General features: G+C 31.6%; 1 protein-coding gene across 1 annotated transcript in view; it reads right to left on the bottom strand.

Moving 5' to 3' along the window:
- Positions 1 to 15814, bottom strand: part of LOC127699081 (uncharacterized) — a 48667-nt gene that overhangs the window by 4813 nt on the left and 28040 nt on the right. The window contains exons 8-11 of the mRNA XM_052202819.1: positions 10656 to 10918; positions 6691 to 6816; positions 4590 to 4779; positions 1268 to 1476 (exon numbers count right to left, since the gene is read on the bottom strand). Of these exons, the coding sequence (XP_052058779.1) occupies positions 1268 to 1476; positions 4590 to 4779; positions 6691 to 6816; positions 10656 to 10918 (788 nt within the window). The remainder of the gene's footprint in view (positions 1 to 1267; positions 1477 to 4589; positions 4780 to 6690; positions 6817 to 10655; positions 10919 to 15814) is intronic.

Below are 15814 nucleotides of genomic sequence, written 5' to 3'. Positions count from 1 at the left end.
TGACAGATGGAAACTACATATCATAAGGCATCTATATACAAAGTATGAAGCATCCACGTCTTCTAGCTTCTGAAATATTAAGCTCTTAAGAAGTTTGTTAACGCCGTCGGATCACTATCAGTTTGTCTCGCTTTCTGCAACAGAAGTCGCAGGCACAACAAAATCTAAATATTGTTCAATGAACCATGAAATTGAGGTCAAGGTCAGAAAAATCTATTGCTTACAGTATCTGAGAAACGGACTTGACCACGTAACTTTAATCTTGGTCACTGATCCATGGAATAAGGTTGAGGTCAGGTGAACCCTACCTGACAGACATGAACCATATACCAAATAATAGTTATCCTATTACTTATAAAAAGTGAGAATTACACTTAACAAAAAAAACTAATTTTTTTTCAAGCAGTCACTGAACCATGAAAATGAGGTCAAGGACAAAGAACCTATGACAGCAAGAAACTTCGTTACATAAGGTATGAAGCATCAAGGTCTTCTACCTTCTGAAATATAAAGCTTTAAATAAATAAGTTTGCGCTGCTGCCGGATTGTAATACCTTTGTCTTGCATTTGGTCTCGGCCAGAAAAAAATGCAATCTGTGTTGAAACTGTAGCGACTTACTCAAGTTGTTTGTTAATAAATGACTTACTCAAGTTGTTTGTATATATTTGGCTTACTCAAGTTGTTTGTATATATTTTGACTTACTCAAGTTGTTTGTTAATATTTGACTTACTCAAGTTGTTTGTATATGTTTTGACTTTCTGTCAAGTTTTTGTGTATATTTTAAGTTGTCTCCCTTAGTACAGTTACTTCTATTAGATCTTATAAAAGTAGACCAGTAATAAAATGTTTTTACAGTTTTCTTTTACCTTATAGTGATTTTCTGTAGGTTTCAGTGTAGATAAATGATAGTAGCAACTTTAAGATTTCTTGCACATTTTTGTGTATAAAAGCAAGTTTTTTGTCCATAAGTTATCCCTTATAAATTTAAGGGTTCGCTCCAGGTTGTTGTGTACAAAAGCAAAAATATTTTTGTCCATAAGTTATCTCCCTTCCTTAATTATTTCCTCCTGATTTTTGTGTACAAAAAAAGCAAGTCTTTTTGTCCATAAATTATCTCCCTTCCTCATTTATTTCCTTCAGACTTTTGTGTACAAAAGCAATAGTATTTTTGTCCACAAGTTATCTCCCTTTCTCATTTATTTCCTTCAGACTTTTGTGTACAAAAGCAATAGTATTTTTGCCCATAAGTTATCTCCCTTACTTACTGTTGTGACATCCACTAGATTTTTGTGTAGATCAGCAATAGTATATTCCCCCAGTTGTTTTTCTATCTCCTCCTGTTCATGATGCAGTTTCTCCTGCTCTTCTAACATCCTCTTTCCTTCCTTCATGTGCTCTAACATAGTCTTTTTAACTAATGGTTTGTGTGGTTCAGAAATGTGACCCAGAGGCTTCTTTCTTATCCAACTATCCTCTAATTCAATAAATAAATAAAATCTAATGCAAAAATCAATTCAGAATCAACAAAATAACATTGCATTACTAATAAACATAATGAAAATAAAATTGATATAAAAAGGCAAATGATTGATAAATTAATTTAGAACAAAATGTATTTCCTGTTATGATTACCAAACTGTTTTTTTTACACAATGTAATTATTAATCATTATCGTGATCTTGATCTTTAAGCTTAAGATTCAAATCTGTTTACAACCACACCTTCTGATAGTGAAAACTCATACACAAGTAACAGGTATTAATAACCAAATCTTAGGGGTCCCGCAGATATACAGCAGACAAATTTGATGACAGTCTGACACAACTTTTTATTGAAAAAATTGGCAGTCAACATTCCATAAAATTAATACCATTCTGTTTTGTGAGTTTAAATTTAAAGAATAGTTATATGTCAATATGTATGCTTTATCATGTTTATTAGTCTTGTACTGATTCACTTTCAATTTTTACTGATGTACCATAAATTTGTTATGAATTATCATGGAGATTTTTTTCAGTACAAAGGAGAAGCTCCGGTAAAGGCTAATTTTGGGATTTTTTAAACACTTTAAAAGTGTCTACTTGGGTTGATTCAAATTCAAGCTTAAATATGAAAAATCTATCAAATATGCCATAAAACATCACTTTTCAGATGGTTTTTGTCTCAAATGTAAGTGGCCACATCGGTGTTCAGTCTCAACCTTTATTTATGTTATGTATTATCATCAAATACAACATATAATTAAACAGTAAGACTGAACATAAGTGCATCCACTATTTATTTTAAACAAAAACCGTCTAAAAATTAGCATAAATGCTAAAATTGTGAATATTTCAGTAATTTTGCATGAATTAATGATGCTAGTACCTGATACATGTGCATTGTATTGTCAAAAAAACAGCCCATATTTATGTAAAAAAAAGTATTCTACTTTCCAATAAATAGCTGAAAGTTAACATTTTAAACAAATTTGTAAAAATGCTATAATTTGGGGCCAAATAGGGGTCTTACTGAGCCTAATCATTTGAATTTTATCTGCCTGGTTTAAAATTAAACTCCATATGAACTAGAGGCTCTAAAGAGCCTGTGTCGCTCACCTTGGTCTATGTGCATATTAAACAAAGGACACAGATGGATTCATGACAAAATTGTGTTTTGGTGATGGTGATGTGTTTGTAGATCTTACTTTACTGAACATTCTTGCTGCTTACAATTATCTCTATCTGTAATGAACTTGGCCCAGTAGTTACAGTGGAAAATATTTTGTAAAAATTTACAAAAATTTACAAAATTTATGAAAATTGTAAAAAATTGACTATAAAGGGCAATAACTCCTTAAGGGGTCAATTGACAATTTTGGTCATGTTGACTTATTTGTAGATCTTACTTTGCTGTACATTATTGCTGTTTACAGTTTATCTCTATCTATAATAATATTCAAGATAATAACCAAAAGCTGCAAAATTTTCTTAAAATTACCAATTCAGGGGCAACAACCCAACAACGTGTTGCCGAATTGGTCTGAAAATTTCAGGGCAGATAGATCTTAACCTAATGAACAATTTCATCTTGTCAGATTTGCTCTAAATGCTTTGGTTTCAGAGATATGAGCCAAAAACTGCATTTTACCCTATGTACTATTTTTAGCCATGTCGGCCATCTTGGTTCGCGGGCGGGGTCATCGGACACATTTTTTAAACAAGATACCCTAATGATGATTGTGGACAAGTTTGGTTAAATTTGTCTTAGTAGTTTCAGAGAAGAAGATTTTTGTAAAAGATTACAAAAATTTACGAAAAATGGTTAAAAATTGACTATAAAGGGCAATAACTCCTTAAGGGGCCAACTGACCATTACTTATTTGTAGATCTTAATTTGCTGAACATTATTGTTGTTACAGTTTATCTCTATCTATAATAATATTCAAGATAATAACCAAAAACGGCAAAATTTCCTTAAAATTACCAATTCAGGGGCAGCAACCCAACAACAGGTTGTCAGATTCATCTGAAAATTTCAGGGAATATAGATCTTGACCTGATAAACAATTTTACCTCATGTCAGATTTGCTCTAAATGCTTTGGTTTCAGAGATATAAGCCAAAATCTACATTTTACCCCTATGTTCTATTTTTAGCCATGGCGGCCATCTTAGTTGGTTGGCCGGGTCACCGGACACATTTTTTAAACTAGATACCCCAATTATGATTGTGTTTAATTTAGGTCAAATTTGGCCAGGTGAACTAATAAAAGGTGATGTGGAGTATGTGTCAATCAGAGCAACCTCTCAGCAACATACAGTCTTCAAAAACAGAAGGCAACAAAGATGTATACTATACATATTAGATATGTGGGGTATATGTCAATCAGAGCAACCTCTCATCAACAATAGGGCAACATACAATCTTCAAAAACAGAAGGCAAAAAAGATGTATACTATACATATTAGATATGTGGGGTATATGTCAATCAGAGCAACCTCTCATCAACAATAGGGCAACATACAATCTTCAAAAACAGAAGGCAACAAAGATGTATACTATACATATTAGATATGTGGGGTATATGTCAATCAGAGCAACCTCTCAGCAACAATAGGGCAACATACAGTCTTCAATAACAGAAGGCAACAAAGATGTATACTATACATATTAGATAAAGTTTTTTACAATATAACATCACAGTATCCAAATTGCATGGAGTACACAATTTGAATTTTATCAATCATAACCCTGCCACCTTACCATCCAAGTCATCTTTATGTGTGAGTGCTTTATAAAGATATTTTACTGTTGTTACCATTTTATCATTTATAACCCTGTCACCTTACCATCCAAGTCATCTTTATGTGTGAGTGCTTTATAAAGATATTTTACTGTTGTTACCATTTTATCATTTATAACCCTGCCACCTTACCATCCAAGTCATCTTTATGTGTGAGTGCTTTATAAAGATATTTAACTGTTGTTACCATTTTATCATTTATAACCCTGCCACCTTACCATCCAAGTCATCTTTATGTGTGAGTGCTTTATAAAGATATTTTACTGTTGTTACCATTTTATCATTTATAACCCTGTCACCTTACCATCCAAGTCATCTTTATATTTGTCATAATACGTTGGATCTTGCATTTCATAATCCAGTGAGGTTAACTTAATCAGTCCTTTCTTTGGTAACTTTGTTGTTGGTATTCTTGTTTCTTCACGATTAAGACCAGCTGTCCGACGTTCTCTTTGTATTTCACTGGTATTGGCAGACAGTAAAATTTGGGAATTCTGCAAGAAAAAGAAAAGATTACTCAACTGGCATGCTCTTTATGTCACTGCCTGTGGAAGAGTCACTTCTCTTGAAATATGCCCACTTTCATTTTAGATGTCAAACATAACATCATGTTAATATTCCCTATTTAGACACTTTGGCTAGTTGTTGAAGATTTGGTATCTTTGATATACATAAAATTACATTACATGTATGTTTCATTGGAATCTGTAATTTTGATTGGAAGATAACAATTGAAAGGGACTCCAATATCAAATTTTATTTCCGTATAAAATACAACAGCTATGCGTGCACGTGCTATCAGTGACAATGTTAAAACAATGCATAGAAAAACAAACAAAAAGCTTAATATAATTCTTTAAATTCACAGTTCTTTTTATAATTTATAGAATTGTAAAAGCTTTGATCGTGCACACATTTTTAAAAATAAAGCTTCATACAAATTGTGCTTTAACTCCGCAATAAAATTATAAAAAAAAAATTCAATTTTTAAGTATTTGTTGGAGATTTTGAGACACCAGGATTTACCTAGGTACATGTATCTCTTATGACAGTCGTGACTGTGAAAAACTTGCCTCCTTTCATATTTAAATTGATTAAACATATAAAATGTCAGATTTACATTACATGAATAAAAGGTGTAGGGTATAAATCAATTACACAGTAATCAAACAACACACAAAACTAGAATACATCATCATGACGGTCAAGTGTATATAAAGTTATCAAACTTTAATTCACCCAGTTTTTAAAAAAAATCTTTAATTTAAAACAAGAGCACAAACGCTAAAATGTCTTGCCTGCTTTACTCATCATAAATGAATTTATGTTGAAAGTGTGTAATATGAAGGTTTTATAACAAGTATCAAATTAACTATACATTATCAATGATCCATATAAATGAGGACAAGGTCAGATGAACCCTGCCAGACAGATGCCTTACAAACATACTATACACCAAATACAGTTAGCCTATTGCTTATAGTATATGAGAAACAGATCTCATTACGAAAATTGAACATTGACCAATAAACCATAAAAATAAGGTCAAGGTCAGAAGAACCCTGCCAGACAACATGTTCAGCATGCAATCATTCCTTACACAAAATATACTGTAAACCAACTTATTTTCGCGGATACTTTATTTCACTTTTATCTCTTTCTAGCCCACTTCATTTCGCGATTTTCAAATAAACTTGATGTAGTTCAATAAGGAAAGTTTTACATATTTGGTTATTTTTTTACCCGCAACAGTCACGAAAATAAGTTGCTTGGGAAAATTAGTTGGTTTACAGTAGTTGACCTATTGCTTATAGTATCTAATAAACAGACTTAACCATCAAAACTTCACATTGACTAATGGACCATGAAAATGAGGTCAAGGGTCAGATGAACCCTGCCAGAGAGACATGTACAATCATTCCATACACCAAAAATAGTTGACCTATTGCTTATAGTATCCAAAAAATGGACAAAACCATGTAATCTTAACATTGAGCAATTGAACACCTTTAATCATTCCATACACCATATATAGAGGCCCAAATTGCTTATAATATCTGAGAAATAGAGAAAACTGCAAAAATTTAACATTGTCCAATGAACCATGAAAAGGTCAAGGTCAGATTAACCCTGCCAGTCGGATGTGTACACCTTCCAATCATTTTATACACCAAATAGGTGATCTATTGCTTATAGATTCTAAGAAACAATCAGCCTTTAATATGCCCTCTACTATCCTAGGCAGGGATAAAAAGACAAAAGTACAAGCAAAACAATAGTTTACAATACTGTATCAAACAATGTTTGGAGTTTCTGAAATCAAGTTCAAGTACTTAACCCACTTATATGAAATTATGTTGTACTTCACTGTAATATTAACCACTGTACCTCTGGAATAGACTTACCTCCCTTGGCATATAATGACTAGACGTATGCGAGACATCAGACTGAACACTATGTACATCCACTTCCGATTTAGACCTATGGATACCTAGCACCAGTACAGCATTGTTGAGTGCTGCTTTGTGACCCTAAAAAAAATTAAAATTTGAACTAGCTGTCAGTTACTGCGAGTACTCCCAGGTCTGTACTTAGTATCTTTTTTGTTGTTAGTGATGAGTGATGGATAAATACACTGCCACTTCTGGTCTGTGTTTTTGTTTGATATTTTTCTTCTTTGTATCGATCTGATGAGTTAAGCCTTTTTCAACTGATTTTTATAGTTTGTTCTTATGTTGTGCTGTTACACCACTGTCCCAGGTTAGGGGGAGGGTTGAGTGCTCACAAACATGTTTAACCCCACCACATTCTTTATGTGCCTGTCCCAAGTCAGGAGACTGTAGTTCAGTGGTTGTCGATGGCTCATGTCTGTCATATTTGTTTTTTGTAAATTGTTTTGTTATGAATTAGGCCGTTGGTTCTCAATTGAATTGTTTCATATTTTCCATGTCAGGGCCTTTTAAAGCCCACTATATGGTATGAGTTTTTCTCATTATTGAAGGCCATACGGTGGCTTATAATTGCTTACATCCACTTCATTTGAACTTTGAAGGATAGTTGTCTCATTGGCAATCATTCCACATCTCCTTATTTTCATAGTCTCAAAACAATATTTTTTTCTAAGTTAATATACCAGTAAAAATTGTAAGTACTCCTTGCTACTCCTTGAGACATAATCAAAAATCTAATGTTTGGATGATATATTGGCTCTCAATAATAACGGCTTCAGTATGTACACTAAAGAGATTTATCCTGCTGAACTGACTTAAAATAAAGCTAATACTATCAATGAACACTGCCCTTTCCTGGATCTTGATATCTATATCTTTAAGGGGAAGCTTAATACCAAAATTTACAATAACAGAGATGATTTTTCATTTCATGTTGTTAATTATCCTTTTTTCCCTTGTCACCATGTATATCTCAACTTGTTCGATTCGCTCGTGTATGTAACAATGCATTTGATTTTAAAGAAAGAAATCTCTGTATTACTGAAAAGTTATTACACCAGGGTTTTCGATATCACAAACTAGTCAAAACATTTACTAAATTTTATCATCGGTACAAGGACATCATTTGTTAATATAAATCAACATGCAGACATCTTATACGTTCAGGTATTTCACATCCAATCTTTTATGGTAATATTCTATACAAAGCACAAAAATGTCGTCATTCACCTCAAAAGCTAACCAATCCTTTAAACAGACGTATTCAGAAGGGATATAGTTACGGTACTGTTGTTAGGTCATTAAAGATGGCATATTTTGGAATTAATATTTATTCACTCATAGGGTCTTTGCATCAGAAATAAACACATTTATTCTGAAACCAGTTGTTGGCTTGATACGGGTTATGTTCTTCTCATATATTTTATGATGGTATGATACTAAACCCCACAATGGGAGGGATTGTGCTTGATTTTCATATGATGAAGACATAATTTTTCAATCAGTTTAATTGAGGTCTTGAGCTGGCATGTCAGTAATTGCTAGTAGTCCTTTGTTAATTCATGTATCATTGTTATTTTGCTTAGTTTCTTCTGTTACCTTTTCTGACATCGGACTCGGACTTCTTTTGAACTGAGTTTTACTGTGGGTATTGCTGTGTGTTTGTTTTTTCTACATTGGCTAGAGGTATAGGGGGAGGGTTGAGATCTCACAAAACATGTTTAACCCCGCCACATTTTTGCGCCTGTCCCAAGTCAGGAGCCTCTTTCCTTTGTTAGTCTTGTATGTTTTTTAATTTTAGTTTATTTATATGTTTAGTGTGACATCCATTTTCACTGAACTAGTACACATTTTTGTTTAGGGGCCAGCTGAAGCTTGCCTCCGGGTGCGGGATTTTCTAGCTGTGTTGTTGACCCATTGGTGGCCTTGGGCTGTTTTCTGCTCTTTGGTTGGGTTGTTGTCTCTTTGACACATTCCCCATTTCCATTCTCAATTTTATTTGAATATTGTGTTAACAAATGTTTTAGTTCGAGTGGTCAGACCTCAACAATTAGAGGCTCCAACCAGCCTGTCAGTATAACTTTGTCTACTGTCTGAGTGGTCGGATCTCAATAATTAGAGGCTCCACCAAGCCTGTCAGTATATTATTGTCAACTGCCCAGTGGTCAGATCTCAACAATTAAAGGCTCCAACCAGCCTGTCAGTATAATATTGTCTTCTGCCCAAGTGGTCAGATCTCAACAATTAAAGGCTCCAACCAGCCTGTCATTATAACATTGTCTACTGTCCGAGTTGTCAGAATAATTACATTTTGTAATTGTAAAGAAAATACATTAACGAAGGTGTGATGATTAGAAATCACCGATACGTTTAAAAATTCAACAAGGGTCATATGGTACATAGGATTTGATGTTATCTTGTCAACAGTAGATTTCACAACTTTGTAACAGTTCTGCAGCCAAAATTATCAACTCTTAGCGTGCCAATGTGGCAGGACTGGCTTAGACACATGTATATAGCAAAGGTCTTAGCCTAGGAAAGCTGCACTCATGTGTAGCCAACGACTTAAAACGGATATATCTTGGTTCTTTGTTAGCATTTCCTAACAGAATATTTCTGAGGTTTTAAACAACATTTTCGCACAAAAATTTCGAAACATATTTTAACTATGATCAATCAGTGATAACGATTTAATTCTCTGAGAAACATTCATGAGAAAATCAATTTCATAAAAAGAAGAAAAAAACAGGAAACTGATTAGCTGAGTATTATTTTGGTATTCCATACTTGGTTCTACCTAGCCATAATTGAGTCCTAAATTACTGGTTGACATCCCTAGTCATAGTTATTTTTGAAAAACTTTTGTTGGACAGAAAGAAGCAGAGCTGCCTACCCCCGTACAACCCTGAATCAATAACTGGATTTCTGTCAGAAAAAAACAAGTAAAAACTCTGTTCATATGTATGTAAATTTGATAACAGTATCTTCTTTTTTAATTCTTAAGTAGACTTTCACTTTAATTTAATTTGTTGGTTCACTAGTGGTAAGTTTGCATGTTAGATTGTGGCTTAACTTTTCAGTTCCACTGTAAAAATAAAGGAATTTTGGATATCCTTATGAGGAATAATGACAACATGACAAGCAAAATTGTTAAGTAAGGCAAAATGAATATCAACAAGAATGTGTCCATAGTACACGGATGCCCACTCGCACTATCATTTTCTATGTTCAGTGGACTGTGAAATTGGGGTAAAAACTCTAATTTTGCATGAAAACTAGAAAGATCATATCATAGGGAACATAAATAAAGGCAACAGTAGTATACCGCTGTTTGAAACTCATAAATCGATAGAGATAAAAACAAATCCGGGTTACAAACTAAAACTGAGGGAAACGCATCAAATATAAGAGGAGAACAACGACACAACAAAAACACAACATTAAAATGTAACACACACAGAAACGAACTATAATATAACAATGGCCATTTTCCTGACTTGGTACAGGACATTTTAAGAAACTGTTAGACTGATTTTTCATAATAACATTGATGTGGAATTAAAGTCTTATAGGATTGTAAGTATGCTTTATTTTATCACCTTGCACTTTCACGACTTGACTGTGGATTTCTACAGCAGTTTGTTCAAATTTCTGACCAATTGAACAGTTTGGTTTTAGAAAACAAATTGCAATTTGGTCAGAATTTTGAATAAATTGCAATTGGTGGAGAGCAACACTAACAGTCAAGTCACAGTAAGTACTGTACAATTTTTTATTTGAAATATTGCCACCATCAGCTTGGGATTTGACCGTTGCAAGTGCAGTCATACTGGTGAAGTGGAGCAGATATTTAATATTGACATGAAACTTTGCATTTGAGCAGTGTTGGAAAAAGTTAAAAGAAGCAAAGGATGTAATACCTCAAGATCCATTTGTCTAACCACATGATAAGAACAAGCTTCCACCATCCTTCTATCATGCCTATGTGGCTTACACACTGCAGTTTGACAGCGTCTATTCCAATATCGCTGATTGTTATATAAACAACTAGTTTTACGTACGTTAGCACTTTTTGTTGATAACGCTGATTTAGGTTTTGAAAGACACATTGTTGTCACTGACTTAGGGTTTGATATACTCATGTTTATTTTTTTATCATTAATCCCTTGTTTGTAAATGGATACTGCTAATTAACATGTCACTGACAAACTGTGGTCAACAAAAACATAAGTATTCAAATTTCCTTTTCAATCATCCACAAGTATACTGGTAACTTGTATTAAAATCCATTTTGCATACCTGAAAAATTAAAATGTTATTTTCATTGTTACCTTTGCTTTAACTTACTTACTACAATATTAATTACATATGAGGGGAAAGTCATTGTCTTTATACCTTTAAATGTGTCTCAATAGTTTGTCTTACATAGAAAATCCATTAGTAACAGTTAAATGCATCTCCCTATATGTTAACTACTGCATGTAGACATTGTAAAAAGAAGTCTTAAAACAAAAATTTTAAAAGGAAAATTTTAAGAGCGTGCTACATGTACTTGCTTACAATAGTATTTCTGAAGTAGTCAAGAATGTTTCTAGCATATTTCTATTTGAAAATGTCCAATTATTGTCTTTTCTTATTTATTTTTGTTTAAGCATACAATTACCAGATTTTTAGGTTAGATGGTTAGAATTATTGTTTTATCTATCTTATTCATTCCTTTATCTTTTCCTCTCAAAACCCTCCCCAGGTTTACATTTTATTTATCAAATTTGAAACATAATCTTTAGAAAAAACACAAGCAAATTAATATAAAAATAAGAAGATGTGGTATGATTGCCAATGAGACAACTATCCACCAAAGTTCAAATAAAGTGGATGTAAGCAATTATAGGCAACCGTACAGCCTTCAACAATCAGAAAAACCCTTACTGTATAGTCAGCTATAAAAGGCCCTGACATGTGAAATATGAAACAATTTAAGAATGTTTCTGACTTAACTTGTACGACACATCTTCAACCCAGCTTTACAGATTAAAACACAAATTTTGTTTTGAATCTTGAACTTTATTAAAGGATTTGTAGAGTATCTAGTGCAAATGATACCAATATACGATTTAAAACAACTTACTTCACAAATGTATTGATCTTTAAATACTAATTGTTAAAGATTTTTAAGCTACTTGATTAAATGAAATACTCCATTGCTATCATACCTAAGTACATTTGTATATGTGGTATATGTTTTATGGTAAATCAATATATCAATCTCAGAGAAAATTATTAATAACAATGTTATAACTTCCCCAGGAATTATTTATTATCTTGGAAGACCAATTAACTTAATTACATTATATAGTTTTATCAATTACTTATTTGATCTTCAGCAATCCATACAACTTTTACTGAAAATGTAAACCTTTTGGGAAGTTTTTGCTTGGTTCTTATACCAGACAGAATATTAAAAAAAACGCTAACAAAAAAATCTGTCACATGAACTTCCAGTACTTAGCAAATTATAAAAGTGTCTTCTCCAAAGCAAATATAAAAGTGTCTTCTCCAAATATCAGTATCAGTAACTTGACAATCTCTTTTAACAGATAATTTATCCAGGATGACCGTGACTTAATCTAGTTATAAGTATGCCTTTTTTCCCCATATTGCACGCTTTATATAAACTTGTTGATTTTTTCCTCTTTTCTTTCTGTGAGTGTCTCATGAGTATTAATATTTTGTCTCAAGATAATTTTTACCATCTAATTGCATTTTTATAATTCTCTTCTCCTCCAAAACAAAATTATAAAATATAAAAGAAATCTAAATTACTATTTACCTTCCAGTGTAATTTTTAAAACACACGACAACAGGTGCAATAAATCTAGTATAATAACAATTTTTTCTCAGACAATACATGGATGACAAATAATTTGAGTAGTGATGACAGACCTATACAATGGTTTTAAATACCACCGAAACCCTAAACGGCTGAAGACCACAAGATAATCTATTTTATTTTCCAATAACAATATGGTCTACCGTAACATAAAGGAGAAGATTAATTCCGATTGGCACTTCTATTATAGGGATCATGAAAATCATTCACAATTTTAAATTCTGTTGACGCAAGCAACTGCACTGATAATGCATGATATATTCAATTTAAATAGGATCACGAAAATAATCTAAAACAACTTGAAATTTTACTTAAATAAAATTCTGAATATATAACGTATTAAAAACATCTGAAGGGGATAAGGGTAGGTAAAGACACATAATTTCTGATGAACAAAACAAACTTCTATGTCATTTGGTCTCTGGTGGATAGTTGTCCCATTGACAATCATACCACATCTTCTTATTTTCAAATTGACTTAAATATTAGTTGGCGTTGATACATGTAATACGATAAGATGTATTTCTTAAAATTAAAATCACTCAATACACTTACACTTTAAAAATGCCTTTCCTCCCCTCTCCTTTTTACTTCATACATACTTTTTTCCATTTCATTTTGCCACCTTGACAGAGTTCAATAGTTCAACATACTTAAGTTTTAAATCTATTATGGTATAAACAAACCGATTATAGAATTTAAGTACTTATATAATTCTTATAAGAAATTTGCTATTTTATTAAGAATGGAAAAATAACAGGTGAAGTTATGTAAACTTTAGAAGATGGCATGATCATATGTGTTCTGTTATAATAATAGTTTGGGATGAAATCACATGATATCTAACTTTTCCAAATTTCTTCTACACATTAGAACTTTACCCCTTTTGACTTACCCCTGAAATTGGAAGTGAAAAAATAGAATCTCCAAGGAGCCTAAATCCTTCCTCTGACATAATTACTTAATATTGACTCATTTTGAGTACATATGTACTGGTAATATAAAACTGAAAGTTGGATACCTCATTACAAATTTAATACATGTATAGAAACTATCAGATAACTCAGGCCAATTTCAGTGTAAGATGGCTGGGGGAACTCAAAAGATATAGATACTTTTTTTGTACTTACCAATATATACTTCAAACTATGTTATTTTCACTTTCAGATTTTATTTTTTGTATCATTTGATTTTTACTTCATTGACTCACAACCTTGATAAGGCTCCATAGTTATAACTGAATTGCCAGTTTCAGAGAGCCCACACTTGCCCTTTGGGCTACATTGGCTTACAAAGATATTTTACTTATGCTATTGCAGAAATATTTTTAAATGTTTTTTTTTTCTAAATAATTTAATGTAAACTGAAGACTAGAAAAAAATTTAGTAAAATTCAAAAGAAAAAATCTATATTCAATTCAAACATACCTACCTTTAAAATGAAAAATACACTTTACAATATGACACAGAACAGAACTATTATATATCATTTCTACAAATGGAATAGCCTCAATCAATTTTTAATAGGAGACTAACATTCTATTATGTTTGAAATATTGTCAGAATTTGTACAATATATTCCATTTCCATTGAGAAAACACAGAGATTACACTTTCATAATTCCTATATTTGCATACACAATCAATTCAGTTCTTTTTATTTCCAATTACAAAGTAAAATATTCAGTTCGCTACATGTTGAAGAATCAAATGAAATATTAAACAGACTTTTATTTGGCAAGTTTCAAAAGAAATTTCAATGCTTTACATTCCCTTTCTTTTGATTTCCGTAGAATGTTTTAAAAATAGCCTTGTTAAATAATACAATAGCTTCTGTAAACTAAGCATTCTTCAGGTGTTAAAAATATTTACCGATAATTCCTTTAAGGCCAATCAGAGGTAATTAATATACATAAATTATATTTAAGTATTAAATTTACACCCAATATTATTTAAGATTTGTTGAGAAATGTTATTGATTGTAGACGTCAATTTATTCAGTAAAAATGAAGAGATAAATCATAAAGAAACTCCATGAACCAGTTGATCTCATAAAAAGATGTCATTTGGTAATACGATTAAGGATTAATGACAATTCCCTGTAATTACTGGTTTTATTGATATAATTTATATATCATTAAACTATTCCAAAGAGATCAAATCATTTCACTTTTCAATCTTTTTTAAAAGGGGTATCAACCTTAAAAGATTTTATTATAATAAATTCAATTGGAAATGTGTTCTGTTTGCATCTGATTTATATAGTTTGGTCCCACATATATTCGATTCTTTTCATTCATCTCAACATATGGAGAAAATCTCTTAAACAATTTCAACAAAAGAATAACCATGAATTCTTCATTTCATTTACTATTTCTTTCAGTTATTTTGCATCTTTCCATAAAATCATTCTTACGTACACTGCAATTGTAAAAATTGTATAATATATAGTTCTTATATCATGAAGGTTCTTTTAAACTAGTTTTGTCATAGGTAAATAAAATTGTTCATTTTTGTCAAGCATTTTTACTTTGTGTGCAAATATGTTAAAAAGTTTGTGTGTACAGTTCATCAATTGATATTTGATAGAATGAAAAACAAAATATGCTTTTTATGTTAAAGGAGAGCCATCTGTCTAACAAAAATTGTCAAATTAAATTAAATAGTATTCAGTTCTTCAAGTATGTTGAAATTCAATATGCAAAAAATTTGAATTCAATTTGTTTCTTTAAATTATCACAAAGTGTCAAACTTGTATTGTTTGAAACTAAAGGTAAAAAACATGTATTGATTTTAACAGATAAAATGTTGTAACAAGCTAAAATTTTCCATTTTCTAAAGTATAAAAATATTTTAATTTCTTTTATTTGGTCCTGGTATCTCTAATATCATCTCTCATATTAAAATAAAGCTCAGAATTTAATATTAACCAAACTCTGTTGTAATGTTGATCTGATAAGCTCCTCCAACACTTCATAAAATTAATCCTTGAGTGACATATAGGGACAGAATGGGCAAAGCAAACACAAGAGTCCAAATTAAAGTTTACTTCTGTACTCCTACCATTTTCTACCACAGCCTTGAAATGTCAAAAGCTTAATCTTCTGGATTATAAAATATACTAAGTTTCATAACATGCTTTTAACTAAAAAAAAAATCTTAATAAAGTGTTCTATATTTATTGTATCCCC

This window comes from Mytilus californianus, unplaced genomic scaffold, assembly GCF_021869535.1.
Source record: "Mytilus californianus isolate M0D057914Y unplaced genomic scaffold, xbMytCali1.0.p SCAF_4, whole genome shotgun sequence".
NCBI lineage: Eukaryota > Metazoa > Mollusca > Bivalvia > Mytilida > Mytilidae > Mytilus > Mytilus californianus.
This window is presented reverse-complemented; position numbering and strand designations above follow the sequence as displayed.